Source organism: Sorex fumeus, unplaced genomic scaffold (genome assembly GCF_029834395.1).
Source record: "Sorex fumeus unplaced genomic scaffold, SorFum_2.1 ptg000014l, whole genome shotgun sequence".
Classification (NCBI taxonomy): domain Eukaryota; kingdom Metazoa; phylum Chordata; class Mammalia; order Eulipotyphla; family Soricidae; genus Sorex; species Sorex fumeus.
In genome coordinates, this window is record NW_026606071.1 from 4,070,898 (window position 1) to 4,087,074 (window position 16,177).

Sequence of the window (16,177 nt, forward strand, 5' to 3'; positions counted from 1 at the left end):
TTTATTAGATGGCTACTCAGTACTAGATCTGTCTTCGGTTAGAAAATTATATTTTAATGAAGACTTCTTAAATTGCACATGTCAGTTTAATCTTAAGTTTATGATTTCACTGTATCACTATCATCCCATTGATCTTCAATTTACTTGAGCAGGCGCCAGTAACATTTCTATTCCTTCCAGCCCCGAGATTTTAGCAGCCTTTTCTTGCTAGTCTTTCCCAATGATTTGAGGCTCTTTCAGGGTTAGGGGAAGGAGATCTATTGTCGTTACTGTATTTGGCATATCGAATATGCCACGGGGAGCTTGCCAGACTCTGCCCATGTGGGCGGGATATTTTTGGTAGCTTGTTGGGCTCTGCAAGAGGCATAAATGGGTAGGAAGTGTCTTATAATGTGTCTCGAGGCCATTTTGCAGCTGCTCAGTCCGGAAAGCGGCCTGGAGCATGGTGGTGGTTAGGTAATGGAGGTCGGCTGCTGGGGGTGGGTCCTTTGGGGTGGGGAGGGCTCTCACCTGTGCCACAGCCTAGCACGGAGTCCAAGTTTATGATGTGAAACTAAAAAAAAAAATAAGATTCATACGTAAGTTATATGTTTATTTTAAAAAGTTTGAAGCAATCTCAGACTTACTGTAGGTCAAACCTTGTACATCGTAATTATAATTACTACATAACTACATACTAATTACTGCATGATCATTGCAGATTTTATGCTGAATTTTAAAATAAAAACATGGGTGTTGCCATTATATGAAGTTACCATTACCATTACGTGAAGTTGCTATTTTGTTTTTTTAGTTGTGCTGGTTTTACAAATAGGGTTTAATTTATTATGAAATGAAATAAAGTAGGAGTCCAAAATGAGAGACTATTTTAGAGTACTTCCATGTCCTTGTCCTTAGGGAACTCAGAATTCTGTAGGAGCAACTTTCATATAAATGAAACACTAGCATATAATCACTGCAGTATTCTTGATATTCTTGAGCATAATACTCTATGTAAAAAATGTGTGATCAAGGTGCTGTTGATATCGTAGATGCTGTGTCCTTAAAGACCTTAAAGCAGTTTCGATCTGTTAAGTCAGACCATTTGAAATGAACTGACAGTGTGGACATGCTCAGTAAACTCTGGTGTTGTTAAGGGGCCTTTGAGCAAACAAGTAGTGGAGAAGTTCTGACAGTGCTGAAAGCTGTGGGCTAAAATGAGAAGGAAGCAGGGTAACATGCCAGAGAGTGGCTTCCTAGCAAGTATGTGCTAAGGAGAGAGTGCATGTTTTCATCACCTGGCCCAGAAAACACTCTGGGAAGTGGCTATTTGATCTGTGATTTGGACAAACAGATGGAGCAATGCTTGACAGTCTCTGGAGCAAAAGCCAGTAATGCAGAGAATTAAGCCAAGAGATGGAAACTAGCTTACTTGGTAGTTAAGCGTTAGAACAAAAGGCCTGGTTAGAAGAGTGAGTGGAGGTGAGAATTGGGGGGTGAAAGGGTGATATGGAGACCCCAGATAGGAAATGGTTACTTTGCAAAGTTGATCACGGTGATCATGGTCCTCCCATTGTTCATCGATTTGCTCGAGCGGGCCCAGTAACGTCTCCATTGTGAGACTTGTTACTGTGTTTGGTATATCCAATACGTCACGGGTAGCTTGCCAGGCTCTGCCGTGCGGGCGAGATACTCTCAGTAGCTTGCCGGGCTCTCCGAGAGGGGCGGAGGAATCGAACTCGGGTTGGCCATATTGGCTGCGTGCAAGGCAAACGCCCTACCGCTGTGCTATCTCTTTGGGAAGTTATTGTAAGATTCTAAGAAGGGTGACACAAGAAGAGAAACAGTTGCCAGTTTTGAGGAAAATAGACTTCAGGTAAAATAGAAGTAGAAGGACTCAAGTTACTTTAAGACATGAGGCCAAAGGTAAGAGTGACTTACCTAGGGTGGTAAACACACACACACACACACACACACACACACGGGGCGGGGGGGGGGGGGGGTGCGGAAGAGAGAGAAAAGGACATTATTTCTTTTAGAGTTAGAGGAGATCAGTTACTGATGGTTTTGGTTTTTTTTTGGTTTTGTGGGGTTTTTTTGCTTTTTGGGTCACACCCAGTGATTCACAGGGGTTACTCCTGGCTCTGTACTCAGGAATCACTCCTGGTGGTGCTCGGGGGACCATATGGGATGCTGGGAATCGAACCCAGGTCGGCTGCTTGCAAGGCAAACACCCTACCTGCTGTGCTACTGCTCCAGCCCATTTTTTTTTTTAAGATTGTCACACTTGTTTAGTTGAGCAAGATTGAGATGAAGCTCAGTATCTTTATTGCAAACCATAATTCTCAAAAGGAGAGGGGGAGAGAGAGAGAGAGAGAGAGGAAGAAAAGTCCCTGCCATAGAGGCAGAGGTGGAAGTGAGGGTGAATGCAATGGTGGGAGGGAAACTGAGAACATTGGTCATGGGAAATGTATATTGCTGGAGGGATGAGTGTAGGAACATTGTGTGACTGAGACCCAACAATAAACACCTTTATAACTGTATCTCACAGTGATTCAATATTAAATAAATAAAATAGGGGAAACAAATATTGAGATGAAGTCATAACTTTTACTTGTTAATTTTTTTGGTGGGGTGGGGGGTCACCCGGTGGTACTAGGGACCACACCCAACTCTGCTGGATATGGAGTCACTCCCTATAGTTTTTGTGGCAGGAGGCCAGGAGACATGTGCTACTAGGTCTGGGACCCAGGTCTCCCACATGCGAGACATACACTCAGATGTTTGCTCTTTTACTTTAGGCCTGAAGTTCTAAGTTTTAAATTTCTGAGCCAGGTTGTTTCTGCCCTGGCAAAACCAAATAAATTAAGTAGAATGTGGAGAGCTAGAATGATTTTTTTTTTTTTGGCTTTTGGGTCACATCCAGTGATGCACAGGGGTTATTCCTGGCTTTGCACTCAGGAATTACTCCTGGCAATGCTCAGGGGACCATATGGGATGCTGGGAATAGAACCCGGGTCAGCCATGTGCAAGGCAAACGCCCTACCTGCTGGGTTTTCACTCCAATCCCTAGAATGAAGTCTTAGATGAGACTTTTGACATCCTCCCTTCCCTTTGATTTAAGGAGGTGGCTTATGAGGGCAGAATTAGCCCAAGTGACTTACTTAGGACCTGAAACTTTGGCTCTGCACCGTGTCACTTGGAACCAGTCCTGCTTGAATTTCCTTGATTAGATTGTTTTGAGGATGGTTGGCTCCTGGATGCTAAATCAGTATTCATTGTGATAAAAGTATTCTGTAATATTTAGATCGTGTCCATATAAATAATAATGATATTATTTCTCTCTATTTTTGTCTGCCTCACATTCTCCTTGTCTTCCTTCTCCTAATTCTTTTTTCATCTTCTCTGCCCCTTTTTGCACCCAGATATTGCCATTGCTGCCCCTTATGGAGGTGAAGATAAAAAAGGAATTGTTTATATTTTCAATGGAAGGTCAACAGGCCTGAATGCAGTACCATCTCAGATCCTTGAAGGGAAGTGGGCAGCTCGGAGCATGCCCCCAAGCTTTGGTTATTCAATGAAAGGAGCCACAGACATAGACAAAAATGGATATCCAGGTGCTTTCCTAGAATACAGCTAAGATCTAATGTTTTTATTTTTTACTGTCTAGTAAATAGCATGTTACTGCTCTCTTTACTTGTCTTACAAATCATTTTCAATCGAGTATTTCCAGCATTGTTCAAGCCTATACTGTTGAAGATTCCATCACTGAGAGAGACAAGGAGGCAAACCACAGAGGTTCTAGTTATGAGCACTCCCGATACAAAACATGTACTCTGCATTTCTTCTTTTGTCTTGAAGATGGTATTGAAACATCAGGAAAATGTAGATGAGAAAAACATGTACTCTGCATTTCTTCTTTTGTCTTGAAGATGGTATTGAAACATCAGGAAAATGTAGATGAGAAAAGTGTAGATGAAAAGCTCATTCTGCTTTGAAATAAGCACAGCCGAGCTTACTGTGGGAGAGGGCTCTGGTTTCACTATTCTTAACTATGAACTGTTGGTGCCATATGCATATAAAAACTAATCCTTTCTGTTTGAATATTATCTTTAGTTCTTAGTTTATGTAATGCACTTTTTTGGTTTGGTTTTATTTTGGAAACAAAGTGAAGCGAGAGAAACAAGAATTTTCATGCTAAGAATATGAAATCCACAGGCATCTCTGAAGCTTTTTCTTGGCCATGCATGTGTTTGTTGGGAGTCTGAGGATGAGAAGGGTGGCATACACTTCCTCATTGTTGCTTTGTTTTTTTAGTTTTTAATTATTAATAAAATTTTTTTGTCTTCTTCAATTAAAGACTAGGTACATGGTAATAGACTCTATTACCAGTTCCAGTATTTTAGCCTTTTGTATGCTGTCTTTTTTTTTTTTTTTTTTTTATTTATTGAATCACTGTGGGAAAGGTTACAAAGCTTTCAGGTTTATGTCTCAGTCATGCAAATATCAAACACATTTCCCTTTACCAATACTTATTTTTTACCATGAAGAACCCCAATAAAACCCCACCCCCCACCCCTCCCCGTCCCTGTGAGGCAGATGAATTCTAGTTAACACTCTATCTGCTTTGATTAGATTCATTGTTTCAATAAAAGATTCACCACTATTATTTAGAGTTTACCCCCCCCCCCCCAAATCAGACATGCTGAAAAAGCATTGTGAAGTGATTTGCTTTCTACGGCTGGGTTCAAGAATTAAATGTTGGTTTTGGATTTCTGCTCTTTTACCTATTGACCCTGGAAGTATTTCTACTGAAAGTCAGATAGTTAAGAAATTGGTTTCTGTGTTCTGGAGTCCTGGCCGTGCTGGAGAGCCGCTCGCGGGGGGCAACCGGTGGCCTCGGTAGGGCGTGAAGGGCGGAGCGAAACGCCCCCCTTCCCATGAGGTTTTAGTCGCCCCCACACTCCCGGCTCATACCTGCTGTCCACAAGGCTCCCATGTGGCCGCCATCTTTCTTTCCAGAAAGGAGAGGGCGAATGGGGCAACACCCTTTCCCCTCCGGCAGACTTGATGGCCTGGATCAATGCATAGTCCGTTCACTTTTCTGCTCCAAGCTGCTGGGTTCTGCATTAAGTCCTTGTGCTTCTGGGGCCGTGGCCGTGCTGGAGAGCCGCTCGTGGGGGGCAACTGGTGACCTCGGTAGGGCGTGAAGGACGGACCAGAACGCCCCCCTTCCCATGAGGTTTTAGTCGCCCCCACACCCCCGGCTCATACCTGCTGTCCACAAGGCTCCCATGTGGCCGCCATCTTTCTTTCCAGAGGGAGGAGGGCGGAAGGGAGCAACACCCTTTCCCCTCTGGGCAGAAATGATTGCCTGGATTAACGCATAGTCCTTTCACTTTTCTGCTCCAAGCTGCTGGGTTCTGCATTAGGTCATTGTGCTTCTGGGGCTGTGGCCGTGCTGGAGAGCCGCTCGTGGGGGCAACTGGTCGTGAAGTTTTAGTCGCCCCCACACCCCCGGCTCATACCTGCTGTCCACAAGGCTCCCATGCGGCCGACATCCTTCTTTCTAGAGAAGAGAGGGCGAATGGGGCAACACCCATTCCCCTCTGGGCAGAAATGATGGCCTGGGTTAACTCATCGTCCGTTCACTTTTCTGCTCTAAGCTGCTGGTTTCTGCCTTGAGTCCTTGTGTTTCTGGGGCTGTGGCCATGCTCCAAACTTAACTCTGATTTTCAGGGAGAAAGATTGGGTGGTTTACTTCTCATTGATCACTTTGTATATAGAGAGATGTCGCGCGGCCGCATAAGCGGCCGCGCGGTTTTGAGAAAAAGTCCTCGTTCCCGCATACTCTAGCTGAGTTTGTAGAGGCTTCTGGTCACCAGGGTTCCATCTGAGGGAGGCGGGATGCGGCGCCTACTCCATCTGGAACTTGCCGGTGCTCTCGGCTCTTTTTGGAACCTGTTTTTTCTTTTTTCTTTTCCTCCGGGATCCCGCACCCTCCATGTGTTCCTTCTCTTATTCTGAACGCTTCAAAGATGGCGCTGGGGGGCGGGCTGTGGGCGTGACTTCCGGAATCAGAGGTTACCTGGGAGGTGTAGTCCGGCAGATTTGAGAAAAAGTCCTCGTTCCCGCATACTCTAGCTGTGTTTGTAGAGGCTTCTGGTCACCAGAGTTCCATCTGGGGGAGGCGGGATGCGGTGCCTACTCCATCTGGAACTTGCCGGTGCTCTCGGCTCTTTTTGGAACCTGTTTTTTCTTTTTTCTTTTCCTCCGGGATCCCGCACCCTCCATGTGTTCCTTCTCTTATTCTGAACGCTTCAAAGATGGCGCTGGGGGGCGGGCTGTGGGCGTGACTTCCGGAATCAGAGGTTACCTGGGAGGTGTAGTCCGGCAGATTTGAGAAAAAGTCCTCGTTCCCGCATACTCTAGCTGTGTTTGTAGAGGCTTCTGGTCACCAGAGTTCCATCTGGGGGAGGCGGGATGCGGTGCCTACTCCATCTGGAACTTGCCGGTGCTCTCGGCTCTTTTTGGAACCTGTTTTTTCTTTTTTCTTTTCCTCCGGGATCCCGCACCCTCCATGTGTTCCTTCTCTTATTCTGAATGCTTCAAAGATGGCGCTGGGGGGCGGGCTGTGGGCGTGACTTCCGGAATCAGAGGTTACCTGGGAGGTGTAGTCCGGCAGATTTGAGAAAAAGTCCTCGTTCCCGCATACTCTAGCTGTGTTTGTAGAGGCTTCTGGTCACCAGGGTTCCATCTGGGGGAGGCGGGATGCGGCGCCTACTCCATCTGGAACTTGCCGGTGCTCTCGGCTCTTTTTGGAACCTGTTTTTTCTTTTTTCTTTTCCTCCGGGATCCCGCACCCTCCATGTGTTCCTTCTCTTATTCTGAACGCTTCCTTGTATGCTGTCTTACAATCACTACTTATAGAAGTTTTGAGATTCTATCTTATACATTTGCAAACTTACTTGCTCTATGTCATTTTTCCAGAAAACAGAATTACTTGGAATCCCTTCTATGTTCCTTGGGGAGAGGCAATATTGCCCACTTTAGCAAAAAAGTGGTCTAAATCCTTACTACATATCAAGTTTTGTAAATGGTGTGTGAATTTTAAAATTATAATCAACATATCTTGTCTACTCTCTTTTCAGATTTAATTGTGGGTGCTTTTGGTGTAGATCGGGCTGTATTATATAGGTGAGTTTGAGTCTGTATCCTATAATAAGAATATTCTGGGTTATTTAAGTTATAAAATTATAAAATTAAGTACCAGTGTTTGATTTTCGGTTAAGTTTTCTTGAAATAATGGATCTTTCCATTTAAAAAATTATTGTTGGCAAGCAATATTCATACAGAAATACAAAAGTCAATGCCACCATTGATTTTCCTTTCTTTTTTGGGGGACCCAGAACCTATGGTCCTGGATAACCTCTCTTTCCTCTGTGCTGGGAGTTGTTCTTGGTTGGGCACAGAGAACCTTACAGTGTAAGGAGATTGAACCCAAAGTCTTCTGCATGCAAAGGATGTGTTCTAGACCTTTGAGCTATTTCTCTGGCCCTCTTTTGTTTTTGGTGTTTCATTTTGTAAAAGCTGAGATTTTTAGGAAAGATTCAGAACTTTTCTTAAGTTATGTTAAAAGATATCCTCCTGTGATGTAAATCTTTCTTTAAAACTCTGAACTGAGCTGGAGCTATAGAACAGTGGGTAAGGCACTGACCCTTGTACGCAGTCTACCTGGGTTCGATCCGTGGCACCACATATGATCCCCTAAACCCACCAGGAATAATCCCTGAGCATAGAGCCCAGAATAAGCCCTGAGAACTACTGGGTGTGGCCCCCAAACAGACAAACAAAAAAGTTACAAATAAATAAAAATGACCTAAGGGACTGGAGCAATACCTTGTACACAGCCAACCCCGGTTCGATTCCCAACATCCCTTATGGTTCCCTGAGCACTGCTAGGAGTGATTCCTGAGTGCATGAGCCAGGAGTAACCCCTGTGCATCACCGAGTATGGCCCAAAAAGAAAAAAAATAAAATGATATGAAATTTTATTTTTCTCTACCAAATAAGAAACTTTGTGTTTCTGTCATAGCATTTTGTGACCACAGGGCTAAATATAAAATGACTCAAATGAATGTTTTTTTTATGAGAGTAACATATTTAATTCACATATTGTATTTTTTCACTTTAGGCATATTCTCAATTTCTGTCTTTTGTCAGTTCTTAAGAATACTTTTTGGCATGCAAGCTAGATTAAGGTGTTTATGCCTGTGCAAGACTTATGTTAATATGTGGCAGGAAAACTAGATTGGCACTGTCTCATGGTGTGTAATGGAACTGTTTCATCTAATCAGTAATGAGTCAACCTGATTGTAGCTCTCATTTCACATGCATTTGTATAGATTACAGAATATTTTCCTTTTCAGACAGTGAGGTTGACCTGAGCCATATAGAGAGTATAGTTTAAAGTTGTTAATTTGAACTTCAGAAAACTGTATTTATTATATAGTGTTTCATTTTTTAAAAAAGTTGCTAATGATGAACTATATACACATGACAACAATTCAAATAGTAGAGACTAGAGGATAATTTGAAGGACTAGTGTACATGATTTGCATCCTGGAGGCCTGGGTTCTCTCCCCGAACTACATGGTTTCTTCCCCTGCCTTCTCACCCCCACCAACCAGAAACAATCACTAAGCACTGGACTGGTATTAGCCCCTGACACTATCAGGTATGGCTCCAACTCTTCCCCACCACGCCAGGAGGGGGAAAAAATTGCAAACAATATAAAAGGACATACAATAAAAAAAAGGGCTGGAGCAATAGCAAAGCAGGTAGAGTGTTTGCCTTGCACATGGCCAACTTGGGTTCGATTCCTCTGCCCCTCCTGGAGAGCCCGGCAAGCTACCAAGAGTATCCCGCCCACATGGCAAAGCCTGGCAAGCTACCCATGACATATTCAATATGCCAAACATAGTAACAACAAGTCTCATAATGGAGATGTTACTGGTGCCCGCTCAAACAAATCGATGAACAACAAGAGGACAGTGTAGTGCAGTGCTACAATAAAAAATATTTTGTTTTTTGGGGGGAAGTGGGGAGTAGACCACACCCAGTAATGCTCAGGGTATATACCTGACTCTGTGCTCTGGGGGTCACTCCTGGTAGTGCTCAAGTGCTTGAATGCTGTTTGCCTGCATGCAAAGTATGTGCAAAGCCTATTGAACTGTTTCTCTAGCCCCAAAGTTTATTTTCTTCTATATCACTAATTAACTTGATTAGTATTTCTACCAAAACAATCCTATGCATTTTTAAAAAAATGTGTTTGGGGATTTCATTGAGCATATAGAGGGTAAGCTCTTGCCTTATCTGCAACAAACTCATATTGAATCCCAGTTACCTAATGTGGTCCCCCAAGCACTACCAGGAGTGATCCCTTAGTGCAGAGCCAGGAGTAAGCCCTGAGCACTGTTGGATGTGGCTCCAAACAAACAAAATTGTGTGTGTATGTGTGTCTGTCTATGTGCGTTTCTGTGTGTCTTTGTGAGTATATGTGTATACCCATTCTTTGTATATTGTGGGGTTTTTCTCCTGTTAAAATTATTTCTTGGGAAGCTGGAGCAATAGCACATTGGGTAGGGCGTTTGCCTTGCATGTGGCCAACCCAGGTTTGATTCCCAGTATCCCATATGGTCCCCTGAGCACCGCCAGGAGTGATTCCTAAGTGCAGAGCCAGGAATCAGCCCTGAGCATCGCCGGGTGTGACCCCAAAAGGAAAAAAATATATTTCTTGGGTATATCTTAGAAGATTATCCCATATTCTCACAAATGTGAGAATTTCTTCTTGGCTTTCTTTTTCTCACATTATTTATTGAATTAGGTAGATAACCCCACATCTTCTTTAACCATTCTACTTTGATTTGATGAACTCATTAGTCTGAGCTTTTCACATACAAAAGCTTGTTTGTTTTTGTTTTAGGGCCACACCCAGTGATTCTCAGGGGTTGCTCCTGACTCTGCATTCAGGAATCACTCCTGGTTGTGGTTGGGGAACTTTGTGGAATCTCAGGGATTGAACCTGGGTTAGCCATGTGCAAGACAAACACTCCACCTGTACTCAGCCCCAGGTTGAATATTTAAACCATTTTCCTAGAACTGAGGGATTTCCTTGGAAGTCATACTCCCTTTGGTAAAAGAGGACAGTTCTGGTACGGTGATGACTGGTCAATCTGCTTTTATCAGTTGTGTCTGTTCTTTTTGCTATTATGAACAGTGCTGCCATAAACATTGCCCTTGATATGCAGTGACTGTAAACCTAAAATGTTTAAATTAATTGAACTTATTTTGTTCTTGTTACCAGGGCCAGACCAGTCATCACGGTAAATGCTGGCCTTGAAGTGTACCCTAGCATTTTAAATCAGGATAATAAAACCTGTCTACTGCCTGGCACGGATCTCAAAGTTTCCTGGTAAGGGATATTTATTCTTGTTAAAGAATATCTGTTATTGTGATTATTGGTCCATTCATTATTAGGGTATTGAAATACTGCTAAAGACATTTCCATAAGTATACACTTTTCATAATATAGGTTGGATTGTAGAAATATTAGAGATTTGCAGATCTACAAATATGTTACTAGCATATTAATTTTTATAAATAATGTATGAATAATGAATAATTCATGAAGAAGAAAAAACTAAAGTTCTCAAAACTCATTTATATTTTATTTCTAAGTAGAACAGTGAACATTTTTATTTCTAGGGCTATGCTCTTTTTCCAATTTATTATCTATGAATAAGTATATGAAAAGATAGTTTTAATCCAGTATATTGATTTTCTGCTTGTTCTATTCCTAGTTTTAGAAGAAAAAGATAATTTGGGGGAAGGGCAAAGTATCATTTGTGTACTACTGTTTGCTATATTTCTGATTTTTGCTCTTTTCATTTTACCTGTTTTTATAATATTCTTTTTAAAAATAGACTCATCTTACTTTAAAACATTTTAAATTAAAATGGAGTAACCTGTTTCTTGTATGTGTAAATAGATTAAAATTAATAATGAAAAATACTAACTCATGCTATTAACATCATCATGAATGCTGTACTCTGAGAAACAGTTTTAAATGAAAAATTGAATGAATGGAAGTTGAAAAAATTTTATTCTTATTAGAGATAATGAAAAGATTTTTTTTCTGTTTACCTTTTTAAGTTATTAAAAATAATTATTTGGAATTTTATTTTTTATTGGATTATCTGAAAAAGCCAGCAGTATTTGCTCTTTAATTTATTGCCTGTGAAGTTTAAAAGAATTTGCTTTTAAATTTTACTGCATTTTCTCTTCACTCTCCCACATGTTCCTATAAAGTTGTTAATAATGTTTATTATTATATAAAATAATAATGTTTATTATTATTATTATGCTGGAGCGATAGCACAGTGGTAGGGCATTTGCCTTGCACGCAGCCAACATGGCCGACCCGAGTTCGATTCCTCCGCCCCTCTCGGAGAGCCCGGCAAGCTACCGAGAGTATTCGATATGCCAGACACAGTAACAACAAAGTCTCCGATGGAGACGTTACTGGGCCCGCTCGAGCATTATGCTAATTCAAAGATCTCTAATCTAATAGTTATAGCACTAACTTTCACATGTTTTTTATTACAACACATGGTGCAAAATGCATTTGGGTTATAATCCACTAAATGCATGAATGTAATGAAAATTTACTGAAAATTTTTCTCTTGATACATAAAAATCAGTTTTATTTATTTAAATTTATTAAGGTGCTGGGTAGTACTCATTACGAATTTCATAATCCATTAATAATTTGCTACAAACCTTTTAAAGAGTTTGCAAATTAAAATATGCATTGGCTGGGTTTTTATTAAATAAGTTTTTTAAAATTTAGATTATTTCTTCCCTCATTTATATTTATTAATAGTTTCTGTGATAGCACAGCGGATAGGGCGTTCGCCTTAAAGCAGCCAACATGGCCGACCCGAGTTTGATTCCTCTGCCCCTCTCGGAGAGCCCAGCAAGCTACCGAGAGTATTCGATATGCCAGACACAGTAACAACAAAGTCTCCAATGGAGACGTTACTGGGCCCGCTCGAGCAAATCGACGATCAACGGGAGGGCCTTTACCTTTACCTTTACCTTCTATAAATTTGAAAGAGGATTAAGAAATTATTTTCTCTTTCCTTTTCTCAGCAAAGTAGTATAAAAAGTACTACAGAGTGTACTAGCTTACTTTATAGATTTCATGTAGTCAGGATAATAGTAAGATTTATGAAAATATATAAGACTTCAGAATATATTATAAATGTGAGATTTGGATGGCATTCAAAATTGTTTAAACTAGATTATAAAAATATATATGTATATATTTTTTATTTCTCCACAGTTTTAAAGTAAAGTTCTGCTTAAAGGCAGATGGCAAAGGAGAACTTCCGGAAAAACTTAGTAAGTATTCTATGGGAAATTATTTTTATTTTCTAGGTAATCAAATAACAAAATACTTTAAAAATATATATGAAATTTAAAACATGTTTTAAGGTATTTTTAATAGTTATGAAAATAGTTGTTTTATTTGAAAGTTTATGTTTTAAAAGCTTTAAAGTTGTACTATAACTGCTTTCTCAACTTAAGTCAATTCAGAAATGATGTTTATTTATTGACATTTTTAACTTATCAATATTTCACTGAATGGAAGAGATGGCCTTCAGAAAGTTCAGCATTGGCCAATATGAAATAGAGGAGCCCTAGGGAAAAATCAGTATTATTGCCTAGAAGTAGATGATTTGCTGAGTTTCTATTTTATGTCCCTGAGAATCCTCCAGCTATCTTAGAAGTAAGTACAGATAGTAATGATGGTTGGAGGGATCACTCGGGGTGGGAGATGTGTGCTGAAAGTAGATAAAGGACCAAATATGATGGCCTCTCATTGTCTGTATTGCAAACCATAATGTCCATAAGTGAGCGAGAATAAGAGGGAAATTGTCTGCCATAGAGGCAAGGAAAGGGCTGGGGGTGTGGGGGAGGAATACTGGGGACATTGGTGGTGGAAAATGTGTTCAATCATTGTATAACTGAAACTTAAACATGAAAACTTTGTAACTTTAGCTCACAGTGATAAAATTTTTAAAAATTTTAATTAAAAAAGTTTTTTTTTTTAAAAAGAAGTAATGCAAAGAAGAAAATATTTTAGCAACTAAATTTAATCCACAGTGAAAGTTCTAAGTTGGGGGCTGGAGCAATAGCACAGCAGGTAGTGAATTTGCCTTGCATGCGGCCAACCCAGGTTTAGTTCCCAGCATCCCATGTGGTCCCCTGAGCAACACCAGGGGTAATTCCTGAGTGCAAAGCCAGGAGTAACCCCTGTGCTTTGCCAGGTGTGACCCAAAAAAAAGCAAAAGAAAAAAAAAAAAAGAAAGTTCTAACTTGACTCTCAAGAAATTTTTTTCCCTGAGAGGGAGAGTTCCCTTTGTTGCCAAAATTCATCATCATGTTAGTGACAAGTGCTGAAAACAAATAATACCTGGAGAATAAACGAGGTCTGTTAGGTGTGTCCTTGTATGAAAGTCCATGTAGATGGCAACGTATACCCTCTTTAGATGATAACTTCAAGAAGGACAGGAGGAAATGAAGGACTTGGTGGGGGGAGTGACTCTGCAATTGTATTTGCCTAAAGGAAGTAGTAATTTCCGCAGTCCTGTGGTAGGAGCATACTTTGTATGTTTCAAAAGTAGCAAGGAAGCAGTACTCCTGCATTAAAAAAAAAAAAGTAGCAAGGAAAGCAATGTAGGTAATTAGAATGGAACTGGAAGGAAAATAATCCTGGGCTTTATACCCATATTTGTCTTGAAAGTTAACAACTATAGAAACTTGGAAAGGTATTTGTAGTTGTAAAGATCCATCATTTTATTTCCTTTGAATAAATGACTGAAAGATTAAATGAATCTTAGATGGTTCTGCTTCAAACTATCAGTTACGCTTTTATTTAAAAATGATTCTTCTTGGGGCTGGAGCAATAGCACAGCGGATAGGGCGTTTGCCTTGCACACGGCCGACCCGGGTTCGATTCCCAGCATCCCATATGGTCCCCTGAGCACTGCCGGGGGTAATTCCTGAGCACAGAACCAGGAGTAACCCCTGTGCATTGCCGGGTGTGACCCAAAAAGCAAAAAAATAAATAATAAAATGATTCTTATGTGGCTGGAACGGTAGAACAGTGGGTATAGTGCTTGCCTTGCATGCAGCTAACCCAGGTTCAATCCCTGGCATCCCATATGGTCTCCCAAGCACTGCCAGGTATAATTCCTGAATGCAGAGTCAGAAATAACCCCTGAATATTGCAGGGTGTGGCCCCAAAACGAAAAACAAGATCAGCCATATTTGGTCATTTGCATTGCAAGGTACATATTTATCTGATAATTTGATATGGTGATTTCATTGAAATTAAGAGTAGTGGGGCCGAATAGATAGAACAGCTGATAGAGCACTGCCTTGCATGCCTCTGACTCAGATTCTGTCCTCAAAATCCCATATGGTACCCTGAGCACTACCAGGAGTAATTTCTGAATGTAGAGCCGGGCATAGCCCTGAACATCACTGGGTATGTCCACTAAAACAAAAACAAACAAACAAAAATAGAAATTAAGATTTTCAAGTAATATAAATTGATGATTCATTATAGAGTTTAATGTAATGGTGTGGGTACATGTATGTAAAAAATTCTTAATCAGAACAACTGTTTTACTAGTAATTAATGATGAAAGTCTTCACTGACTTATTTTATATTCTGAGTATTATGATCTCAGCTTAATTCAAATAAAATAAATCTCTGATAGTTATTTTACCGCCATCATTTGCTAATGTCTGGGATTAATATATAACATTCTTTTGCGGATAGTTGGATTAAATGAATATTCAAAATTAATATGTACGGTCTCACCCAATGTAGACATTGATAATGAGTTAGAAGCAGATTTTTGTGAGAACTCAAGACATTTCAGACAGAATGGTGTTCAGAGATTATATTGGTTATAAATCCTCCGGTTTATATAGACTTCCAGGTGGAGCTTCTTTTGGATAAGCTGAAGCAAAAAGGAGCAATTCGGCGAGCACTATTTCTTCATAACAGGTCCCCGGGTCACTCCAAGAATATGACCATATCAAGAGGGGGACAAATGCAGTGTGAAGAACTAACTGCTTATCTAAGGGTAAGAGATACTTTTCCACCCCACCAGATTTTCTTCCACTTACTTTTTTCTTTCATCAAAATGATTTTCACTTTGGGGGCTAAATAAAAAGGAGAACACAGAAAAACACAACTGGAGTACTTTGTACACTAAGACCATCAATTCAACACCATCCTGAACACATTGCCTTAAATATTTAAAAAGAAAAAAAAAACTTGGGAAAATCTGCTTTTTTAAATTGTCATACTTGAACAGTTGACTTCTAACTGGGTAGAATGGCTATTCCAAATGGCCTTTCCACAGTAAATGCTAAATTGACTAAACTATGACAAACATTTTTCTGAAAAGTTGCTTGTCTCTCAAAACAGTGAGAGAAATCATCAGCGTCCAAAATATAAGCAAAATACAAGCAATTGGTTATGAAGCTCCATTGACTATGTGAGCAAGATGTTCTAGCCAAGACAGCCTAGGATTGTGAGCTGGTTATGAGCATAAACCAGGGAGGTAATTATGGGAACTAGTGCAGGGCTGGCCTAAGGCCTTCTTCCTGCCATGTCCAACCAGAAACTCCTTCTGAGATTGTCACTTGCATGAAGGTCTCAGGAAACAAATAAGCCTGACATCAGTAAGAGTAATGCAGGACCTCTCTTGAACAATCTAAAATACTCCCCAGATTTTTCACAGATGGAGTTCAATCAAATAGGAATGCTTTTTCCCCCAGTGAAGTAAAATAGGTAAATGAAATAGGTAAATTTTATTTTATTTCATAAAATGGATAATTTTATTGAGGGCTGATGCAAAGTCAAAGGAGAATATAAGATTCTCTAGAAAGAGAGATGGAAGGTTAAAAAATGAAGGAAATTTGTTTCTGATGGAAAGACCCAGGCAAGCCCAGTATGCAGTGCTATAAATAAAGGAGAGGTGCAAGAACCATCGTAGAGCAGGTAGGACGTTTGCCTTGGACATAGCTGACCTGTGTTCAATCCTCGGCATCT

At 40.5% G+C, this 16,177-nt stretch overlaps 1 protein-coding gene across 1 annotated transcript in view; it reads left to right on the forward strand.

Moving 5' to 3' along the window:
• Positions 1–16,177, forward strand: part of ITGAV (integrin subunit alpha V) — a 114,160-nt gene that overhangs the window by 75,927 nt on the left and 22,056 nt on the right. The window contains exons 13-17 of the mRNA XM_056111578.1: positions 3,405–3,596; positions 7,131–7,176; positions 10,346–10,453; positions 12,386–12,444; positions 15,049–15,203. Coding sequence (XP_055967553.1) covers positions 3,405–3,596; positions 7,131–7,176; positions 10,346–10,453; positions 12,386–12,444; positions 15,049–15,203 — 560 coding nt within the window. The remainder of the gene's footprint in view (positions 1–3,404; positions 3,597–7,130; positions 7,177–10,345; positions 10,454–12,385; positions 12,445–15,048; positions 15,204–16,177) is intronic.